This window comes from Mya arenaria, chromosome 5 (assembly GCF_026914265.1).
Source record: "Mya arenaria isolate MELC-2E11 chromosome 5, ASM2691426v1".
In the NCBI taxonomy this organism is placed as follows: Eukaryota; Metazoa; Mollusca; class Bivalvia; order Myida; family Myidae; genus Mya; species Mya arenaria.
In genome coordinates, this window is record NC_069126.1 from 59191977 (window position 1) to 59216200 (window position 24224).

At 33.9% G+C, this 24224-nt stretch overlaps 1 protein-coding gene across 2 annotated transcripts; it reads left to right on the forward strand.

Annotated features, from left to right (window-relative positions):
* Positions 1 to 4264: 4264 nt before the first annotated feature.
* On the forward strand, positions 4265 to 22792 carry LOC128233839 (fasciclin-2-like). Of its 2 annotated transcripts, XM_052947694.1 has the most exons (12): positions 4265 to 4372; positions 10183 to 10548; positions 11048 to 11365; positions 13712 to 14002; positions 15371 to 15649; positions 16733 to 17050; positions 17335 to 17484; positions 18945 to 18966; positions 20177 to 20259; positions 20469 to 20484; positions 21211 to 21290; positions 21613 to 22792. In XM_052947694.1, the coding sequence occupies exons 1-12, from the start codon at positions 4312 to 4314 to the stop codon at positions 21666 to 21668; spliced, it is 2040 nt and encodes a 679-aa protein (XP_052803654.1). In that variant the 5' UTR covers positions 4265 to 4311; the 3' UTR covers positions 21669 to 22792. The 2 variants fall into 2 exon arrangements, 1 of the variants encoding a protein (XP_052803654.1); XR_008260794.1 differs by lacking the exon at positions 21613 to 22792 and having other exon boundaries at positions 17335 to 19040; positions 21211 to 21249.
* Positions 22793 to 24224: the final 1432 nt, after the last annotated feature.

The following is a 24224-nucleotide window of genomic DNA, read 5'->3' on the forward strand; positions in this document are numbered from 1 at the left end:
ATGTAATTATATACTATTGTAACAAATTGTACAAATCTTTATCTCAGTATGTTGTTTCATTTTAAATAAAGACCCGGTTCAAACCTATATGTTGTCGAATGCTTCCGTTTCAATTAAAGGTAACTTTCTATAAAAACTATAAAAAAAATATTGTTTTCAGAGGGATTTATTTTTAGTTATTAATCACTGAGTCGAAAAACAAAAAGAAACACATTGCCCCGAAGATAATAATATCTCATCATCTGCATTAAGGCCTTGGCAAATATGTACTCTGGATGTCATGATGAAGTATAATAAAATGAAAATTGACATAATTATGTGAAACTTAATATTATAGAAAATTTTTAAACCACTGAATCTCTGTAGCATTTTGGCACCGGAAATCTCTTAACACAGCACATGATCGAACCATTTAATTATAATCCCTTGGCTCTGATTGATTTATGATTATAAACAACATTCCTTTTGGCAGTATGGTTAAGTAGCAATAGTCTTAATAGGAGCTTATTAGTGGAGTTGTTGTTAAACCATAAAGCTCTGATGTCTGGTTACCAATATCAGATCGATATCATTGGAACGGTAATTGTTTGATTACTTATGTGTACAGTAAATTACCAAGCGTACACTATAAATATAAGTATTACGGTTTATATATTTTCTTTTCATTCTAACTGAAACTATTTTGCACTCTCTGCTATACTATAATCGGTAAAAATCTTAACTTTTTTCTTTACACAATCCCTTTAAAATGATACCCAAATATTATGGGGTTACCAGGCATCCACAATTCAAATAGTTGTGGGTCCTTAAAGGGACAGTTTCATTAAAATCAATACACACACACACACATGTACAACAAAAACAAAATTTGAGTGATACACCTTTAACTACTTACTAAATAATGCATTATGGAAAAGTTTAGTTATTGATTACAAGATTGTAACCGTGAACTTAAAAGCTGTAAACGCAAAAAACATTAAGTAAGTGCGAAAATATTGACTGTAATCTACTATCATCTCACGGTAGAAATACCATGTTTTCTGCACTGTTCTTTCAAATTAAACTAGGCGTCCTTCAACACCTTTCTCCCAAATGAGATTTACCACTTTTAGTACAATTGTTTTATTACAAAACAGATAATGAACAAATGTCGAAAACAATGGTGCTTATGAAGAATACCAAGTATAACTTGAAACAAAGTTACAGAAAACAGATGTGTATGTTTTCATTTTGAATAAGATTGACACTTTAAACAATTATATATTATATCGATAAGTCCATATATCGGCTTTCGTACAACAAACAATTACCTCCGACTCGAGTTGTATCAACCGGAAAAGCAGTCGCCTTACGAGTTTGCAACAGGTGAGTCATGATATCAGCAACAGTGAGTACAGAATATCGACATATCCAGTCTCATCTCATCATGATATCATATAAACCTCAGTTATCAATCAAACACATCAAACTGTTTTTCTAATATTAAAATTATCCTTTGACTTTCAAATCCAACTTAACAAGTTTAAATTAACTTTAACGTGTTTTAAAAAATGCGTGATGGGAGATATTGGGTAGGCTTATAGTGTATACATTAATACAAGTTAAGGCCTTCAAGCAACTTGTCAAAGATAAATATCTTCAGTTTTTTTTCTTGTGAGTATGACGTATGTGCCAAACGGACCATAGTTGAATAAGCAAGAAAATAATCAAACGTAGAAATTATGTTTATGTATAAAACTATTGCTAGTAAGATCCTTGGCAAACACAAAAAATGATCTGTTTTCTATAATGTAAAGTTTGAAATTAACCTCTGTACCAGAGATGTCACTTGAATGGCGCCATTTATTAAGCGTCTTCACTAAGACATTTACAGGTCCACGTTGACTGCGTACGTTTGTGCGGTACCTTTTTCCAATTTTAGAGCCTGACTATTACAATATAATGTCTGAGGCCTTTTGGGTATTTGGGTACCTAGCCGGCCGCTGCTTGTCTCAATAAATGAAAAAGGTATTTCTTCTAAATGGGTTTTGTTTTTATAATTGTCAATCACCCCCCTTTGAGGAAAAACATCCATGGACAGAGGCGACATTTCATCTTCTCATATTTCGAACGATATATGAACGTCTAAATTGTATTTTTCTTTGTTCTAGAGAACATGATTGCCATTCTAGGTCGTGCTTATTTTGTGACCCCATGAATATTGGGTTCTACGATTAATAGCCACAGTTATATATCTGTGATACTTTTAAATCCTTTTGACAATTGGCATGTATCCCTTAAATGAGAGAACATGGATACGACAATTTTAAAAATTATATGTTCTGTATTCAGTCTAAAATGTCACTGTGCATTGATTAATCACCTGTCCATTTTCTCTTCAGTCTTATATTTCTCATTTTTTTAATACCAATATTTAGTAATCATGCCTTTGCTCATACTTGTTAGGAATTTTGTTTCACAGGTTTATTACAAAGTACTTTCTTACAATTTTATTCATAAAACAGAACTGGTTTCAAATAAAAGAACAATTCAGAAAAGTCTCTATCTAATTTGGTATTGTGTGGCTGTAAGCACTGTGCCTTTAAACCTGCAAACCTTATTTATATGAAAGCCATACATTTTGTTGTTGCAAGTAACTTTTTTCTTACAGATGTTTTTGTTGAGTTATACCTTGTTAACATCTGATTAAACAAACAAGAAGCTTAATCCACTTGTGGTGTTGTTATTTAGTCCAAACAACGACAAGATTATTTATCTTCTGTAGAAAATCCAATAGAATATTGCTTATTCGAAAGAATTGTACGTTTTATGATTCACATTTATTAGGTTCAAATATTCATCGTTTAAACGACAATGCACATATTTCACATATTTTCTGATACTGTAAGTCGTACTTAGCTTCTTTGAGTTAGCGTCATATTTGATCTATCCAGAAGAATTTCAAGATCAGCAAAGCTAATGTCAATATTTGAAATATCGTGTACTCCGCCGTATAATCCTCTGAGAAGTGAAACACCATTTGAAGTGGACCTAAGCTATTGATCTTTTTTCCATTTTCAATAATCCTTGAAGGCGCATTTACCCGTGATTCGAAAAACGGGCATTTTGTCTGCATTGGTCAAACTCGACATAATGTTTCAGTCAAGTTCAATCGTGGGTTATTAAATTACCAAGACATTATGCCCGTTATGCTCACAGACTGTCACAAGATTCTGGATTAAACATGGTGATTTATCCTTCACTCGAATTTGACCGAGATATTATCCACATCTGTCACCAAGTTTCATCATAACTTAATATAGGATAGTTATTGTCTGCATCATCTACCTAAATGGGACACAATTATTGACTACTTAAGGCAACTCGACCCACGATCGAACTTAACCGAGAATTTGTCAACACGTGGCATAATATTTTAAGGAAAAATACCAAAGATTTTATCTCCACATGTCTCAATTCTCATATGTAGTTTAAAATCTGTCAAACCAAATAAAAAAGAATGTTGTGGTTTCTGTTACATGACCGATTGTAACTATTTTTGAAAGAAATACATATCATTATTTTGATTTTATTATTTGAAATATTAACGGAGAACAAAACAGGGATACAGTACCTTGCATTGTTCTAATTTCTTTGGATCATTCCTGTCAGAATGTATATGAATGTGAAAAAATACAAACGATACATACGTTATACACAATCAAATATGTTTACCAAAATGAAATGATTTCCCTGCCTACCTTATCAGCATAATTTCAGAATTTGAAACGAACCACACATATTTTTTAGACTTAAAGGGACATAACCCTGGAATAACTGAAATGATTTACCCCATGATTTAATTTGACCGATACTTTATGCATATGAAACACTGTCATCAAGTACTTTAATCTTCTAGTTGTACTCTTGATTTACGTTTAAACCACACTCAATCGTGACCGTTTGGATAACTATGTGTTTTGTCTGCACTTGATTTTACTGCCGCTAACGTGGACAATATCGTCAAACGTAACCCAAATATGCCTTATTCCTTGTCTTATTTCGAAATCAATTTTGTTCACTTTAAAATGAGGTCTTATGTGAATAACTAGTTTAAGTTTTATTTATATATATCTTTTGACAGAACAGAACATATTCACCAATCATCAGTCGTTGACATTATAGGTAATAGGAGGTGATGAATATTATGATCAGAATATTAAACGAATGCAAACATAATCTTCCTTATATGAAATACTAAATTTAAAGTGTTTAAACTTCCTGATTCAAATACAAATACATGCACCATTAATAAAGCAGTAGTATACAGCCATGGTTATTTTTCACCTTATAGTGAACATTGTGATAATTTTAGTGCATGGGATAAACTCAGGTGGGTAAAATTACTTTATCAATATAAATAATAATACTGCTTTCAACTAAACCTTGTGTGTAAAAATCGATCAGTGGTGGTATTCAATATAGGTTGAATTACACCTTTATGAAAAGGATGTAAGATTCACGATTTTTGTTTTGTTGCACTAATATTAGGAATGACTTACATCGTTTTTAAGTTATGTATAAGTCCTAGATACCTAGATACATTCTTAATATATAAGTAAGCAAAGACCCTTCCATAAATAACGAATAACTATTAGATTTTGATTTACGTGTTTAATGTAACGAATACTAATGCAAGCTAAACAGTAAATGTTCTTATATATTAACAAAACTAGTAACGATCTCTGTCATCATATTAGGCTAAGCCCCTTCGTGTTGTTTCGTATTTTAATTGCTTCCTATGTTTTAACGATAGAAAAGAATTTCGAATAATTTATGTTTCACGATATATTTGAACTATTAATGATCCATTAAACATGTTTGCTAATTGTCATAAATTGGTTTGTGATTTTTTTTAAAGTATAAGCAAAACGTGCAAATCAATTTCTTAGACAAAGTGGTTAAACGTTCATTTACAAAACTTAGCATGATCCATAATAGATCTGGAGTAATATCATATTGGATATATTGAATATCACCAGAGGGTCAGGGGCGGGGGTACCCGGCGACCCTTCACCTTTATTGAATATTTGATTTTTTATGAACAAATGGTACAAAAGAAATGCATATACTGTTCAACTGCACACTTTTATACAAAATATTACTTTTTTTCTTGGGGTGCATGGGAGAAAGCAGCCTCGTCCTCCGTTCTGATTTGACTATAAAACGAGACTAATATAGTTTCTACTCATGAATCAGAACATGTTCCGGAAAATACCACAGATACTTATTCAGTTATTTTAATATATATCATATATGATAATGACACACATCCTATTTATTATTACTCTTTAATACACATGTTACTATATATAGTTACATTTTAACGTTGTCAGAATAGTCATTATCGGCGCGGCGGGACCATAATCATCAAAATTGATAATAGCCCCGGGGCTTTTATCAGTCACGTGACCGATAATGACCCTGCGATTGTCCGCACGTGCAACGTGACGCAATTTCACGTTGTTGAAGATGGCTGACGGAGTAGACATGGGTGAACGTACGCTCGAAAATTTAGCCAACAGGCTACTTCAACTGGATTCTGCCATGGAAAAAATGAACATTTCACTGAGGCACAAGCCCGGCAATTTATTGAAGCAAAGAAAAACAAGGCTACGGTAACAAAAACAAGGAGTGACATGAAAAAGGCGAACGATTGGCTGAATGATGACGGCGAGACCCGCCAGATCAAAGACATTCCACCAAAGGAGCTAGATATTCTTCTATCCAGATTCCTGCTCAGTGTCAAGAAGACCAAGCTTTCGGCAGAGGCGAATGGCCCCGCTGCAACCAACTTCGAGCCATCTACCCTGCGTGGCATCTTGTCAAATGTAAAGAGACACCTGTCCGAGAATGGTAGGCGTATTCTTGTTTGTTATTATTATCTAAAACAACTTAAGTTAATATATAAACACCTTAATAGTTATATATTTTATAGTTGCCTATAATTTTATGCACAGACTTTGATTATTTTAATCATAATCAACTCGTTTTGCAGAGTACGAAGGCGATGTCATGGGCGGAAAAGAGTTCAAACTCACACGGGACACGCTAAAAGCGAAATGCGTTGACTTGAAAGAAAAGGGACTTGGCAACAAAAAACAGAGAGCCGATCCCTTCAGTTCCTCAGAGATTCAACAACTCTACGAAAAGGAACTTCTTGGAGCCGGTAAGTTTGGCAGTTAATTAATTGTTTACATATCACTAAGCAACAAAGACAAGGGAGACAACTAAAGCATTAAAGAGAACGATATAAGCCGGTCCCCGGTATTCAAAAAAGCCTACCTTTATAATATGTATTGCGTGGTAATAATGAATAATGGGTAATTATTATTGTATGACGAAATTCATGGATTTTATGTCTGTTATTTTATATTTCTTTAACCTAATATATATTTTATAAACATTCATTATTATATTAAGGTAGAAAAAAGAAATCTATATGCATTTAGAGTGAGTTTACAGTGCAGTACATTGTTAAACAGTAGAGAACATTATACAACATAATAATCAAGCACATTTTAACTGTGTAATTGTTTCAAATGGTATAAATTTCGAATTAAATACAGCCTCTCCAATTTCCCTCACAAATACCATTTGGCTTAACAACACCACGCACCTTGGATTGCGAGGAAGACAGGAGCACTTGACCATATTGTGGGGGGACTCAGATGTCCGCCCCAGAAACAAGGTTTTATGTAGCCCTGAATCCAAATTTTGGAAAGGGAACAGAATCAAATGATCTCTGGTTCATCAACCAAAACCTGGGAAAAAATAAATTGGGACAACTGGCCAAAACCATGAGTGAGCAGGCTGGATTTCAGGCTAGGCATGTTAATCACTCTGCAAGAAAAACATGCATTACGAATTTGCTGGATGCCGGTTGTTTCCCCACTGAGGTGGCACAGCTGACTGGTCACAAAAATCTGATGTCTATAAATCATTACCATACAAACAATATAGAAAAGCAGCAAAACATGTCCAATATTCTTCACATGTGTAAGAGAAAAGAACCAGTGACAAATCCAGAACCAGAACCAGTTACTAGCATGGAGGAATTTGATGATGATGACAATCAGGAACTTGTAGCAGCATCCCAGGAAATTGAGCAAGCGCTATCCTCCATCCAAACATATGAAGAGATTCCTGTAAGAAAACCAACACATGATGAAGCTGAACAAGTTTTAGACCTTCCCATTAAACAAAGCCCAGGTGGAACACTGACCCTGCAAAAAATTATGAAGGACACTCAGTCACTGTTTAATGGCTGCACCTTTAATGGGCAGCATTAATTTGAGAAATTAGGAACCATACAGTATGCATGCATAACTGGTACTGCCTCCTTAAGTTGTAGGCACTGGAATGAGTGAACAAAGTTATTCTGCATACATGTTTTATTCCATTCATCCACTGTTATTATTATATTGTTTTTATTTCACATGTTTTTGGGTTGAAAAATGTTCTTTTATCTTCACTTCCTGTGAAATAAATGTGTGCTACATGTATTTTATTTCAATTTGCTTTTCCAGTATCGGCATATCGACAGACTACTGAATACTTGAGTCAAAACATGTGTATTAAACAGTTCAATATATGGCCGCGCGGGTCCAATGAGTGAGAATAGCCCCGGCATATTGATAATGGCCCTCGGGCTAAAGCCCTCGGGCCATTATCAACATGCCGGGGCTATTATCACTCATTGGCCCCGCGCTGCCATATATTAATCTCTAAATCATCTCTGCGTATCAGATCTTTAAGGATAGTCCTATCGATCTAGTGTATCGTTAAGGAATTTAATGGTAAGTATATGAAGAGAGGGCCTAAAATAATCACCGTTGAAAACGTTTATATATAACAAACATGAACACAATGTTTCAAAGAGTGAGTTGTTCAGGCATGAACTATTTAGAAAAATGCTTATGTTAACTTACATAAGTCTCCTCTCCTTTGGTCACCTGTGATTCTTGTCAACAATGCCATATGTATAAATTATAACCCATCAAGATCTCGCCCTTGTTGATCAATTCACTAGCACTTTTAGACATATTGACGATATTTTAAGTTTGGATATTCCGGTATTTACAGATAATATTAAATCGATATATCCTTCACAATTTTAACTTAATAAATCTAATGCATCCAATTTAAAAGCATCCAATTTAGATCTGCAACTCGAAGTAAGGGAAGATATATTGAATATCAATCTTTATAATAAACGTGATGACTTTAAGTTTTAGATAATTAATTGCCCTTCTTTAGAGGGAGATGTTCCTTGTTCACCATCATTTGGTTTTTTTGCACAGTTGATAGGATTCGCTAGAATATGTACAGATGTAAAATATTTCAGCTCTCGCAGTCAACATATGACGGAAAAACTTCTAAAACAAAGTTTCAGACATCTTAAATTAAGGAAAACATTCTCAAAATATGTTAATGGTAATTATTTTATTATATCAAAGTACAATTGTAGTTTTAAATCGCTGACTGCTAATAGGATTGCTCATCCCGAGTTTTATGGTGATGTTTTAAAGTAAATTCGTAAAATTAAAATGTTTCCAGCAGGTAGTTAGGCAGATAGACTAAATGAATTACTTGGACTTGAAGATAAACTTCTCAAACAAAATATAAGGTTGAATCTAGCGTCCTAAGTTAACATAACTAAACTTTTAGTATTTTTTTTTGAAAAACTTGCAGATTCAAGTTATCTTTAAAACTGTCTTTGGCTGGCTAGAAATGTTCCGGCATGTGACGTCTTTTTCTTCAAACGTTTACATAGGTAATCATTTGGAAGAAAGGTTTAGGTAATGCATGTCGTTTTTATTTTATTTTTTCCCAGTTTTAGTACAATGATGCTTTTTATTATGAAACTCTCATGTCACACAGTCTTAAACCTTTTATTTTCTAAGGCAGACTGTGTGTGATGCTCATAGTTTCAAACAATAACTGAATTGTATCTTTGAAAAGTTTTTTGCATTAGGTACTCTGATTTGTATTCCCCCGTCTGTAGATAGAGTTGGGATCCCTAATCATTGAAGTACTTGTGGTTTACCTATTAGTTTATTGTTTATTGTTAATTATTAAGTTTCCTCAAGTTAATGTACACTTTGATAGAATGTGCCTTATGCGTGTTTACTTTAATCAGGATTGTTGGGATAAGAGTGAGGTTTGTGCACGTAAACTGGTTTAAACCCCCAGTAAATTTACATTTTGCTGACCATTCCAAGGCGGTACCTAACAATCCTTGATAAACATACCTTTTTTGGAAATAGTATATATGCACTGTGTTGTTTGTTAAGTTTGTGCTGTTTTCCATGTTTATTGTGTGTGATTGTTTTGCCTTTGTGTTTTATGTCTTTGGCGTTTACCCTGTGCCATTAAACGGGGTTTATGTTTAAACTTTAGGCTACTGAGCTTGTTTCTGGAGCTTTTCTCATAAATATTTAGAGGTAAATAATAACGTTTTTTTTCACATTGAAAATATTATTTTGTTGACCACTTCCAAAATTAGATTTGATCGTTCATAGAAATAAAAAAAAACCTGGTTCTATCCTGTAGAGGTCCGTCATACTATCAATACTAATATTGCGCATTTTCATTCATTTTTGTTTTCAGATAAATTGCACTGCGAAAACATTTGAATTATTCAATAACCAGTGGGCAGTTTATTTTCAACCACGAAATCGATGCTCCTTTCATGACGTCAATCGTTATTGTGCGTATATTGATCACACTAATCACATTACGTCGCCATGTTTGAAATTACAGAAACAAAAGTGAATATGGATAGAGGGTACAAATCGCCTTCTATTACATTTATAAATGTCTTTCCTTGTCCTATATTGGCTGCAATTTGGCTTAATGTATGAAAACCTCCGGAAAAAAAACAGTAATAAAACTTAAACCCTGTGTTTCTGATCGTTAAACTTTCCGACAGGTATGCGCGAGAATATGTAGCGATTTTTAAACGCAGTGCTGTTCCTTGACAAAAAGAGACAACCACTTCACCTTACATCAAATATGCATTGTTTTCAGAAATGATAATGTAGATAAATATAATACCAACATAATTAATATCTATTACAACGAAACGTTTTAATGATTAAACCTTTTTTAAGGATAAAGTTTATTATTTTGTCTTTCCAGGTGCAGAAGCTCAGGTGGTCACGTTGTCTCCGACCTCTCCCGCTGTGTCAGAGTACAGTCCTCTGACATTCACTTGTGAAACACAAAGCACAAAAACTGAGCATGTAATATGGAGCAAGCTGGGAGAATTTCATTCTAATTTTGCTATCGGAACTATCGTCATAAATGGTGACAATGACTGTTCTCCCCCATTTCCCTCTCTTGCACCAAACTCCACACTATACAGTTACGCCTGTCCGGCAACAAACAGACTTACGCTTACACTTAAAAACGTTACGAGGACAGAAAACGGAAACACATGGAAATGCCAAGTTGAGGTAGACGGGAAAACAGAACACAGTGAGATAGCGACAATTACAGTGCAAGGTACTCAACTTTTCCATTGCTTAAATTCATACTGTCTACATGGTTATTATTCGCTATGTTTGTTTGATAATTGTGTCACGATCAATGATAAAGTAAAAGAATGATTCGAATACTATCAAAATTTTAATTCAGAAATAATTTAAACAAAATTCAAACATGATGAAAATATATAATTTTAATAGTTCGGTGCGTTATTTCATATCGAAACAAGCATTTTTTTCCAACTTTGAACATGATATCTTTGAGGATCAATGCATAGTGTGCATTTTCTGTATCAAATATGCAACATATGTACTTGCTATTCAAAACTTAAACTTAACAAACTTAATATAAATGACTCGGAAACATAAATACTGTTGGCACATTCAAACATAAAGGCTATGCTAATCATTTATTCACGTTTGCAGTATGTATAATTTACTCCAACGTTAGTTAATTTACAGGTAAGACGATAACCACTATTATCAAAATGTACGACACACGTTTCAATTTATATCAGTTGGCATCACTGGCGTGACGTTATATCCAGCCACCGACCCCCTCAACGTAATAGAGAATACCGAAACGATATTGCAGTGCCGGACATCGGGCGGGTTACCGGCGGCCTCGGTAAAATGGTTCATTCAAAGGACAGGGCATGTGCAAAACTTCACGTTGCACTCCACGAACACGTACCAAGAGGAGGACAACCTCAACGTGACTCTGAGCACACTTAACTTCACCCCGTTAAAATCTGACCACAGTGGCCAGATATTCTGTTCAGCAAACAATGTGGGAATGGAGAAGAATTCCGCAAAACTGTCTATAACTGTATTATGTGAGTATATATTTCACTTTATAGTATATGGGTCATCCACTAGTCTTATATCATCCACTCGTGTTATTTTGCAGACACAGGTTTTAAAACATAATGTGTTTTGCCCTAATCTTTAACATACTGCGATTAAAAAGTGACCAAATACAACCAAACAGAGAAGTATATAGCCCTTGGTCAAACCCTTTGCAAAATTGAGGGGAAATGTTAATCTTGAACCACTGACCTCCAAACAAATAATAACACATTTCTTTTCGGGCATAGAAAAAAGCGTGTACATCACGTGCTAACTTAGCATTGTTGGCAATGGAACGCATAATCAGGATTTTTGCAGAGAAAATTAACCTTTTCAAACTAATTAACGTGTAACCAATAGTACCGCGTAGCCAGGATTTTCGCAAAGAAATACACTTGCTTCAGCTTGTAACTTTTGTTACTCTGATGAATTTTCGGCTTGAAAAGGTCAGATATAACGACGGAAAATATTTGCTTTTGTTTTTTGAGTCTTTCACGTATACTTTAAAGATACTACTACTGTTACCTGTCCTGTATGCTAAAGGCGAGATAGACGCATACAATTGATAAAGAATGTCCATTTATACCATTGAGACCAAGACTACCATTATACAGCATCACGTTTTAACGGCGATGTGAACATTAAAATTTGTGGTAACTTCATTGTGGTAAATTTTAATCCCAAACGTTGTTTTTCAACATGTATCGCTGCTATGACGAATGATAAAACATACAACGATACTCGCTTCACGACACGTTTCCATTTGTTTACCACGTTCTTCAAATATCTTACCCGATAAAATTATTTATTTTACATTGTGTAATTTCTTAGCGAATTTCTAAAATAGAAAATTTGGTATGATTAAATTGGTTAATTGCAGTTTATTTTGGACCAATAACAACACACACTCGACTAAAAATGTATCACATCTGTAACTCAAAAATTAAAAATGCACACTATTTTCCTAAGCCGTATTTCGCCTATCAGCGAATTTACGGAGCTTTTTGGAAACTGGTATAATATCAAGGATGTTTTTTCTACAAGATGTAAGCTTAAGAAGTCATAAACTATGCAAAATTTATCTCTTTATATTTAAAAACATATTCGTTTATCAACACGTCCTAGAAATATGTCAAATGTCGACTTTTTCATGTTGTTATTCTTACTGTATATAATCTAAGAGTATTTATATTCTCTCTAGATCTTCTGTAGGAAACCATGAGAGTCATACTGTAATACTGAAGGGTTTGTGCGGTCATTGTTGATTTTAACAACTTGCTTTGACTAGATTAGAGCGACGCTATTTAGCCAAAGGTATACGACCTCACACTGGTCGGCTAAACGGTTAACCAAACACACATATGCCGTCGATCCTAAAAATAAAAAAAACAGCACTAGACAATTTCAATTACTTTTTATTTTTAATGAATAATTATTTCAAATGTTACTATTTGGTTGCGTTTACTTTTGCAGTCATATCATATGAACATAATGTTTTGCTCATCAGCAGCGAAACAATTGGACGATTTGTTCTTGTTGACTTGAAAAGTAGAAGATAAAGGAAATCTAGCACTCGTTGTCCTACAAAACATAATTGTTTTCAACTCGTCCATGAAATATATTAGTAATTAAGGTCGCTACAACCTATTGAAAACCTATCATGAACTTGATTACAGTTTATGTATATACATGGAATGGCATATATGTTATTATGTACAACTACTTTATAGGATAGCAGAAAATAACATGAAGCCTTTCTGGTAATGTATTGTATAAACTGGTTTACAAGACCCGCCTGCATCAGTCTGTTACACTCAGTAATGTAAAATGTGATGGCACGGCATATATTAAGGCTATCGTAACTTTCCTCAAAATATCAAAAGTCAAGTCGTACACTTAAACCAAAATACCACCCTTAACTAATGTCCATAGGAGTCTATTTTAAGATCAATGGTTATCATGACTTGTATTGTGATAGAAATAAGATTCCAGTCAATCTAGTTATGCAGAGATTAAAATATTTAGCAGGAGCATGCACATAATAGGTTACAAGTAGCTAAGGAATTTAAAGAAATGTTATCGCATTTAGTATCAGCATGTTCAATGGGACACTTGACAGCTCATTTCCCTATATAAGTATTATTTGTTAAGAAACAACACGGCAAGTTAGCATTGACTATCCATGAAGGTTCAGAGTATTGTTTATTATCAAAAACTGATGTAATCTCAAATGTTTCAAGTTTAAATATGCGAAGATTTACTTAGTGTTTTAAGTTAGTGCTTGCCTAATAATATTTTCATCTCAATGTACAAGGTTTCATTGAACATTTCAGATGGCCCAAAATCAGGGACTTTGCAGAACGTTAGGAAAGTCCGCGGGGAAACCTTTGTTTACCAGTGCTTGTACACACCGGGCAACCCCCCAACTGTTGACTTTGAGTGGATGAGGTCCGGAACAAACGTCTCCTGGATCAAACAGAAAACACATAATTTGACCATTCCAAACGTGCAGCGCAGTGACGAGGCCAATTACACGTGCAAGGTGTCAAGTGTTCTCCAGCCAACGTTGTCTTCAGTGACGATTATACAGCATGACACTGCAACATTTCATTTAGATGTTCTTTGTAAGTATAATTTGTCAGCATAATAAACATCATAACAACATGGACATTCTGGTCAAAGCTGGTTAAATCATATATTTAGCGGCTGTTTAAGATAGTATGTGATTTACACAAACAATGTGCGTCAAACGATTCTTTTGGTCCCCGAAACTCGAGATACTTGATAAGTGTAAATCATAACCCGGATGACTGGAACGGGTTGGGGAACGCCAGCATGTGTTCTTTTCCAAAAACTTTCATTTAAAACTGTGGATCACTTGTTTGATATTTTTGTATTGTTGCTTATATTATACAGTATTCCTGTAGTCTGCTACTTCCATTGCAGAAGAAACAATTGTCTTCTTAAGATTCCGAGTGAACCTAGTAGATTAATTCACCAATGCTACAGTAATTTAATGATACAATACGCACCGTACAAGTTTTCCGGTGATACAGTGAAAATATCAAAAAATGATGTTTTTTAATGTTTTGAAATTGTACCGCTCTCTTTTCCAAATCAAAGGTCAGCGCACATAGGGATTGGACACAATTTCCAACGTCATTTCCATTATGACGTAACGTGCGCATACAAATTAGTGCATTTTTTTTGTGCAAACAGTGTAATTAAATAACTTTTAACTTAAATTAAGGCATATTATAAAAAAGACAATTTGGTTGTTTCAGTGAAAGGTAGCAATATATTTCACTTTGTGAAATGTATCTTTTGGTGCTCACTCGATGAAATATATTACGACCATACACTAAAACAAACAAGTATCATCTTTATGTTAAGTGTAACTCTTAAAACGTTATCATCCATAACAAGTGTACTAACATTATTTGTTCAAGTGATTGATACCTGATTTATATCATTCAGCCTTCAACTTATACTTGAAAATGAAAAAGAGGAGAGTTTCAACTTTTGGTGTTCTACTTAAAAATGAAATAGAGGAGTGTTTCATTTTTGGTGTTTTTTTAACCGTTGTAAGGTTTTTGTGTATTGCAGGCTATGTTGGTGATTAGTGTTGATTTGGTCCTTGTGTCCGTTAAAGTTTGGGATTATTCAGTTAGCTGGACATCAATTTTCTTTCTTTTTTATTTCGCGAAAAGAGAAGTAAAGATATTGTTTTACATGAATCAAATGCGGCCAAAAATGTATTTTTATTGACCAACAACCTATTTTGTGTTACAATGACCGCTGATATAGCGTCAATTGGAACGTTGCATCTAAACAGTCTTAAACCCAAATGATTTAAGTTTGACAAACAAAACTACGAATAGTATTATTTCAATAAGAAATGTCACCTTTACTAAAAAACAAAAAATAAAAATTAGATTTAACTTAGCACAAGCAGTCAACATTATTATCGTTTAAATGTAATTTCTTTTAAGATGGAGCGGAAAATTTGATATTACATCTCAACAACGTTTCTCACGAATCGGTAGAAATTGAGGAGCATTCTTCAAACCATTTTCGGTGTTTGCTAGAAAGTGACCCGGGTGCGGAAATGTCTCTTACCAAAGACAGTAGGACGATAATTGCAATACCTGGAGTACACCAACTCACACATGAACTACAAGCTGAATGTTCCGATACAGGAGTGTATACGTGCTCAGGATACAATCAGTATGGGACAGCGGATAATATGTCAGTGCACTTATTTGTAAAATGTAAGTATTAACATCAATATCTTTCGTGCATTGAGTTTAATTCGTTGTTTCTTGATTTGCCTGCACGTCGATTACTCAAGTTTTTTATAAAAGTGAAAGTTATTTTGCCGAACTGTCTGCACTGATGCTGGTCTGCAATATTAATTCACGTAGGCTGGTTCAAACTGATAAGCATATTGATAGCTAAATGTACAGTTAATTATCATTTCATTTTATAAGATTTAAGAAATGCGTTTAAAACTTTATTTTTGAACATGTTATCAATCCCGGAGATTTTATTAAACTTAGTCCGGAATTAGTATACAACACTGTGTCCATCCTAACTGGCTTAAATCTAAACATAAACATCACATGCTCTGTCAATTGTATCAGTACTTTTAAACTCGGGGCAAAACATCCGTTAAATGGCTATCTTTATTAGCCCCCTTCTATCGGTTTACCCTCCGTCCGTCCGTCTGGAGAAACGTTGTAATATAATTCAAGAAGCTTAATGGCTTAAGTTTATCTTTTGCTATAGCAACAGCAAAAGTGAAACTACCACTTTTGTAATGGATTCTGCAATAGGCCCATTAGTATAAAAGACTCATTCACGAAACGTGGATGAGTCTTGGTACTTAAGTGTAAAATATTTCCTTTAATGATGATTACTATAAATCATGTTTCGAGAACATTTTGTTTATTCGTAAATTTCTTAAAATGTGTACCGGTAGGAATTCAAGAAAGATTTTGCAATCTCTCTGTTATTTCAAATGTTAAGCTTTAGGGTTTTTCTTGCAGTTTCAGCTGTACTTATACTTTAATCTTTCTGTTTAACTTTTTATAACACCTGTTAGTTTGGCATACACACATATAACTATGTTATAATTAACAAAATTGCAGGTTTTATATTGAAAATGAATAACTCGTAAGCATCGTAAATTGTAAATTATATGTGTTGACAGAATGGCCGTTTTGATATTTCAATCCATTTCGTACAATGGAAAAAAAAGCTTATTATAGGAATGCTATTTTATTTTTTTCGTAATGACTGAAATGAGCAAAAAGGCCTGTCTTGATATAAATAAATGTACCCTGTTCTCCCAGGTTCCGCAAGGCGACCCTCAGGAGTGGAGGTACAGCTTAACTTCACCGCACGCCAATATGGAAATGCAACCTTAGTATACAAAGTTGTCGCTTATCCTGTGCCAAAGCACTCACAATTTGTTTGGAAGCGTTGTTCGAATGGCAGTTCATGTGACCTTTTGCCAGATGATATAAACAAATTTGAAATTAACACAGAAGGTCTCACAAGTACCTTAACGATTCTGGATGTTCAGATTGAAGATTACAGATTGTACCAATTGTCAGTGTCTAACGGAGTTGGTGATACACTAGTGGAATGGTTACACCTTAGACCCATCGGTATATTACTTTTAGTATATATACAGATTTTATTTATGAAATGCCTGAAAACAAAAAAAAGCCTAAACCCTGTATATATACGACTTGACAAAGACAGCTTTCCGACATAGCTCGCCTGAGTTAATTTAAAGATTTAAAACTTTGTATTAAGATCATACCCATTTATACACATCATATCATATTCAATGCCTAAAATCTGTAGGTTTTGTATCACTAAATTACTAAATCTTAATCTTAAGGGAGCCCTTAATTCTAAATATGAAGCATATTGTATGTAATTCAAGATCATACCGAAAGCAGTTCAAGTGCTGGCCCTGTTGTTGGAGGGGCGATTGGCGGAACGTTTGGAGCGCTCGTGGCCATAGTTGTCGTCGTTGTCATTCTCAGACGGAAAAGGGCTCTAAAATGCATGGATTCCTCGGCGGAGAAAATAGGTATGCATATTTGTTTAGATAATTTAATCTCTTGTATTCGGTTGCATATTTCAGTCGATTATCTTGTACGTATGTTTGTACATTTCATATTCCCTTCAGCTTTAAATCGGCCAGTTAACCAGTTTAAATGCGTATATTTAAAGACCAAGTTTAAGGAATGTCTATCGTGTTAGTCCCCATCCATTGTTTCATGGATCTTTAGCCACAGCAAGGTGCCATCTGTTGTTTGTTGGCGAATTGCCATTTACAGCTGTGTTTAAAAAGGTCGCATCAGTTATGCTCTTACCCATCAATATTCATTAGTCTGAGGTCTGATCAGTTATGCTCTGACTCATCAATATTCATTAATCTGAGATCGGATCAGTTATGCTCTGACACATCAATATTCATTAATCTGAGATCAGATCAGTTATGCTCTGACTCATCAATATTCATTAATCTGAGATCGGATCGATGATAACAACCATAAGAGAGCAAGTAAGATAAGGATTTATAAACAACCCTGTATCATACCCTGAATTTGTTGGGGTCACTTATAGCAGGGCTAAAATAGGCCTCTTATGGTAAAAACCGATATCGTATTACATCGACAGTCAAACCTGTTTTAAGTGTCTTAACTTAGTCCAGGACTTTTCTGACACTTTGGCCATGTTCAAACAGAGGTCGATTATGTATGTGAACCACCACCTCAAACCACAATCGGTATCATCAGTACCATTGTTAATAAAGAAGTTGTAAAAAAAAACTTTATTGCAAAATTATATTTCGAATGCCATAGATAAAAGCTAATACAAAGCAAAAACAAAAAACACAAAAAATCAGTCCACACGACTACATGTACATTTTAAGTTGAATATTTAAAGTAATCAGTCAATTTCGTTTGCTTGACTTCTGTCTGTAATTTAAAGGGCATTCGCATTGAGTCGACATTATCATTTCAAAGCAAGTCACTCTGTGAGTCGAAAACCATGAATGTATGTGTTGATATATGATAAACATAATGAGAAAGCTACATGTAGCTTGGGCTGTGACCTTCGTACCCTATTGTATCAGTTTTGCCTGGCCTGTTCAATTTATATGCTTTCAGAACAATGCATGTGAGTTACATTTTAGTACTTTTATATCACATACAAAATTTCGTTTTGAATTCATCAGTTCAGTACATTAAGGAATTATTTGTAATTTCGGGTTAAAAGGGTTCATTTAATGTATTTTTAACTAAATACCGGTAGGTTGTTTTTTCAATTTACTTTCATGTAGCTTTAAATCAACTCATTTGACGATATGAAGAACGTCATATGCTTATTGAGAACTGAAAACTTATTGTTTATTCGAATTAGAGTTATATGTGTTTTTAAGTTCATGTTCAGATTTATAGTCAAGCAAATAGGCAAGCACACTATAACTTATTCAACTATTTCAAAGTGTATGATATATTTCAACCTCATTCTTTATTTCAGATGATTCTGCTGGACAATCCGTGTAAGAATTTGCAAATTCGAGAAGAAGGTTTATTCTTAAACACATTAATGGATTTTTATCAGCCTGTTTTGACAGTGAGCTATAGCTTTGCATGTTTTGCATGAATGACACAGTGTATGTGTTTAAAAGTGCATTCCTGACAGTTGTAAGTTAGAATCAAAAGACTTTAAATTATAAAACAGGGTATAGTATTCAATACAAAATTAATAAGGTTACGTGAACGTCAGGGTGAGATGTTGAAATATGATGTTTACACAGTTAACACAGTATCATGATTAGATTTCGAAAGAATAATGAAGAAGAATACATTTTCAAGATGTTCGTGTTTGGAAAAATGCTATTATTGTAAAGATACCTTTACATATACGACATACTAAATCATGCTTTGAGGGCTCATTTTCAAATGTGAGTGCTTTTAAATTGGCACATGGACTTTTTTGACAAATGAACTTTTCCGAAAATTTGTGTGTACATCACCATGTGCTGATAATGAAAGCAATTATTGCATGATTGTAATTCACAATAGCGTATTAATTGCTAGGTTAGTTTTCAGTTATTGACGGGGGTTTGAATTGCGAGTTATGTCGGATTTAACAGATTTGTCTCCCGTAACCATATCTTCGACTTTACATTGCCATTTAAAATAATCTAGTTCAATGGAAATATGATCAAATAAGAATTATGCGATTATTACAACGACAATTACCTCAAATCCGTTTTTTTGACGTTATTCCTTGTACTGACCCGTTATTTTAAGCGCGCCATGCGATTAGCTACATCGTGGAGATTTAGTTAAGATCAGATAAACTATATACTTCTACTGCAAAAATATGTACTCATTAGGCATTCTTTCAAAACAGTTACTACACTATCAAATATGCATTGCATATTCGGTATTGTTAATTATTTTATAAACGTAGTTCTAATTATAATAGTTTTTTACAAATCATGTTTATTTTGAGTGGAATCATATTATGTCTGTTTTCCATTTTAATGCAACTTTACATATAATGATTTATCAAGACGAACTTAAGGAGAAAAACACTTATAAACACAAAGTTCACTACAGAAAGACGGAACAATTTACTAAATAAAATATTATAGCTCAATACAGGCAAATATACGTTACTGTTTTCAACGTTAAAATTTACCAAGCATAATTGTCAAGCAGTAAAATGGAATGGACACACTATTCTTGTTCATGCTATAGATCTGTAAAAGAAAACCCAGGACATAATGCAGCCAAGGCAGATGCGGACGTGCCAACGGATACATCAGTTTACGATGCTCTTAGTAAGTTGTACAACTTACTTGGGTGATTAAGTAAAGAAACATCATTCAAATGAAATATTATACCAACCACATCGTTCGATATCTAGACAATATTGACAGGTTAACATTGTATTTTTAAATCCATAATAAAGTATACATGTAAGTGTGTACACTAATGTTCATGAACATGAATAACGTATTTAGTTACTTACCATCATATTACATTTCAGAAGCTGGAGACAATGGGTAAGATGAAAAACAACATTAAACAATAATACATTGGAACTGTCAGATGTAATAACATGCATTTAACAGTTATATTTAAAATATCGGTAAAATGTCCAGCAGCAAATTTAATAAAAATTGATAACTTGTCAACAGGTTTTCTTTTGATCAGTTTTCACATTTGAACGATTTGATAGATTTGTAGCAGTTATTGGATGACTGTGGACCAAAAACCATATTGGCTTTCTTTGACAAATCCACATGATTAACTTCGTTTATACAATTGGCTGTTAAGTTTCGTCCTATACATCGATGATACATATTTTGTAGGCTTTCAGCTTTAACCGAGTTCATAAATATTTGTCATTCGGCGCAAATATGTCAAAAACTATAAAATACCTTAACGGCATATGCATGGCTTGTCCTAATTAACACACCAAACGCATTTAAACGCACTAAAGCAAATGGTGATATGTCTAGGTACATGTGATTATTTTTGGCTATACAAGTGTGTTTCGTTTTGAAGGACTTGCATTTGATTATAGAAATAACATATAACATATAACGTTTATGTTTAAGGTAATTCAGTGAATAATTTTTTCTCGAATCAAATAGATGAAAGTGAGTCGATTTTAGAGTTCATGTCCTTGATAATTGTTTTGCGAAGTTAATATTGGTTTGGTTAATTTTAAGAAAGCACGAATTACCACTGCATGGTGGGTCAAATACAGTTAACGTTTTTTTCAGACCCGATAATTCGCATGTGTATATGCCGTTGGATGTGTCAATTACAAAGGCACAGGTGTACAACGAAAATGTAGAAAAAGGTATACTTTCTTACACAAGATGTTTTATATTTGAATCTTGAGTGGACTTTTGATGATTATTTATTGATCAAAGTTTGTAATAAAATTGAAACGATATTACAATTATGATATAATTAGTGTACACAAGTTTTCCTGAGACTTAATAAAGACAAAGTATAAAAATGGTCCCGAAGTCCTGTATCTATTTTAACTTTACGTACATCCAATCTAATTATATCATTATATTGGCCAAAATTCTCTTTTTAAACTTCGTATGTTTGTTATTTTTTTGAAAGTATTCAGCTTGACATCGTGTTTATAAATCCTTTCTATATACTTGCAGATGACCCTGTTTACAACAATACAGTACTGCAGAACCCGGTACAAACAATGCTTTAGACGAATAATTGAGAACAAGGACATGACGGTCTGACACCGTCAGATAATATGAAGATTTGGCTTGTACGATTGACCTTTGCCAATGCACGATAATATTTGTTTAATGATAAGCTAGCAATTTATCGTAGAATAATGTATTTCAAAAATTGGAGAAAATGAGATTTTCTGCATTTATATATAAAGCTGTATAGATATAAGTGTTTCGACATTATGTGTTGGGATTATCAGTATTTATAAGAAGATAAAAGAGGAACAAGACATTGTGACAGTATTACAAAAAGGTGAAGTTAAACTGATATCTGTAACGAAATTGAAATTACCGGAAAAGAAAGTTAAATGACAGTATTGGGTATTGAATTAATAACTAATTATATCGACGTTTTAAAAGTTTTGTACATAAATATTTATGCGTATGACTTAAGAAAACAAGATAATGTTTCACAACCCAAAGCAATAACTTTATTTAACATGCTGTTTTTCATACTTCTATGCTTATATACTTCTCCATTATGAACCGATCGTGTCAAACATAGGGGGGTGTTATGGCGTAATTTTGTAAGAAGTACCACAAACTTGTATTTATTGTCAATGTCACTTACGGGTATCGTCAAAGGTTGATGTTTACTATTGAATAATGTTCATTGAAAGATCGTCTTTTGCATTATTCCATCAATGATGACATCGCATCTGCACAATTGCTTTTGTTTTTATACACATTTCGGTATCAGCCATATCGCTAGAGTTACTCGATAGTTATTGTCCTTTTATCAAATTACTTAAAATCGTTTTGTCAGACAAATAACGTTAGAAACCTAAGTCCAATCACCACTACATTTGGCTGTACGGGCAGAATATCTCGGTCAGAATCTAGCCATGCCGCTTCAGTCGATCCAGCGTAATAACCATTGAACTAGCAAACATTTACTGTGTCCGCTCTCTACTTTTTGCTAACGCACAACCAGCTATCACCAAACGTGGTGTCCTAAAAATAGGACGGACGAAGTTGCGACATTTGGCGATCTTGTTATATAAATATATAAATTGTATTAAATTGTGTGTGAATTATTAAAAACAATGCACAGGTAAACTTACTAAGAACATTTGAAATAAACTGTATCAATCAATCGCTTTCCAAACTCAATTGTGCACTGTTATGCCGCCAAACAATGTCACAGTAACGTTACAAATGACCCCGAGTTGACCGCATCAGAAGTATAGCCATTTAATAAATACTGGTATGAAGTTTAATTATTATAAATAGATTGTCGTACCTCAATTAATCAAAAGTCGTCCATTATTTCATGTATTAACTATATGTTGACACACATTACGTGGTACAATTAAATTTACGGCTATAGGTACGTTTTAATGATATGACATCAGACGACAATGGATATTTTTTATTATATACTCATTTGCGATTGTAACACATATATACGTGTGAAGCCCTTGCCTATGTTGTTGTAGAAATGTGATCAAACTTTCATTGATTTTGGGAAAGCAACATCTAAATAATAAATTGTAATACTTTGAAATTCATAAAAGGCTAACAGTTCGGACTAAATGAGGTTATTTGCAATTGGTGGTGGCGTTTGCGCCTTTCAGACTTGCGACCAGTTTAAACGCGTGTATTGTCAGCGCATATTTTATTAAATCATTTACGCCCAAGTGTACGATTTGCACAAGTTATGTTCGATCCTAGGGTCAGATAAAATTGTGACATTATGAGCCGCCTGCTGTAATGCTATTCTTATCCGTTCGTGCATGAGGAACTTAACGTCCAAGTGTAAGATTTGCATCGGTTATGTTCGCGTCTAGGGTCAGATAAAATGTTTGAGCTGGAAATGTATCGTGTCATATTGTTCTTACCGCATTATAGTATTAAAGGGACTGTACACCTGATTGGCACCAAAAAAAGTTTTTTTGTGTACAGTAACGAATCTCAGGACAACTGTTAAATAAAAATGTTTACTCGTTGATATCATAATCGTTAAAAATATTACCAAAAAAAAAAAAAAAAATGTGTCGAAGACCGGGTTCGAACCGGTGTCGCCAAAATTGCAGTGCAGCGTTGTATCCACTGAGCTACGAAGGCTTACTCTGAACGGGTGATATAATTAGGCTATACACCTAATTCGGTAATATCACGTGATAACATCGACTTGCCTATCACGCATAAGAAGTTAATTCTACTAGGTAGACATACCCAGTAATCATTTTTAATGGAAAAATACGAAAACACTGCGAAAAATAAAATAATGGTAAACTATGTTGTACTTCAATGAGTAAGTTTTAATGAACTGTACACATCGATACCCAGATTATGTCAGTTTTCGACAATTTTCTTTTTTCCCCGCTATTTCATCATACGGAGTGCAGTCCCTTTAAGTGTCTTTACGTTTTAATGAGACGAAACGCTAAAATTCGAGAATGACGTAGGAATTATTTAGAAGATTGGTGGGTGTCCGATCGAGTGTAGAATTGAGTTTGGATAGGTTTTGTTCGCGATTTGTCGTACGAATGTGAAATTGGGCACTTAGATTGTTTTTTTTTTCG

Excerpts from the sequence above, each read along its gene's own strand:
- LOC128233839 (XM_052947694.1), top strand. The coding sequence starts at position 4,312 with ATGGTTATTTTTCACCTTATAGTGAACATTGTGATAATTTTAGTGCAT. Across the intron at positions 4,373-10,182 it reads AGTGCATGGGATAAACTCAG|GTGCAGAAGCTCAGGTGGTC; the intron begins GTGGGTAAAATT and ends TTGTCTTTCCAG. Across the intron at positions 11,366-13,711 it reads ACTGTCTATAACTGTATTAT|ATGGCCCAAAATCAGGGACT; the intron begins GTGAGTATATAT and ends TGAACATTTCAG.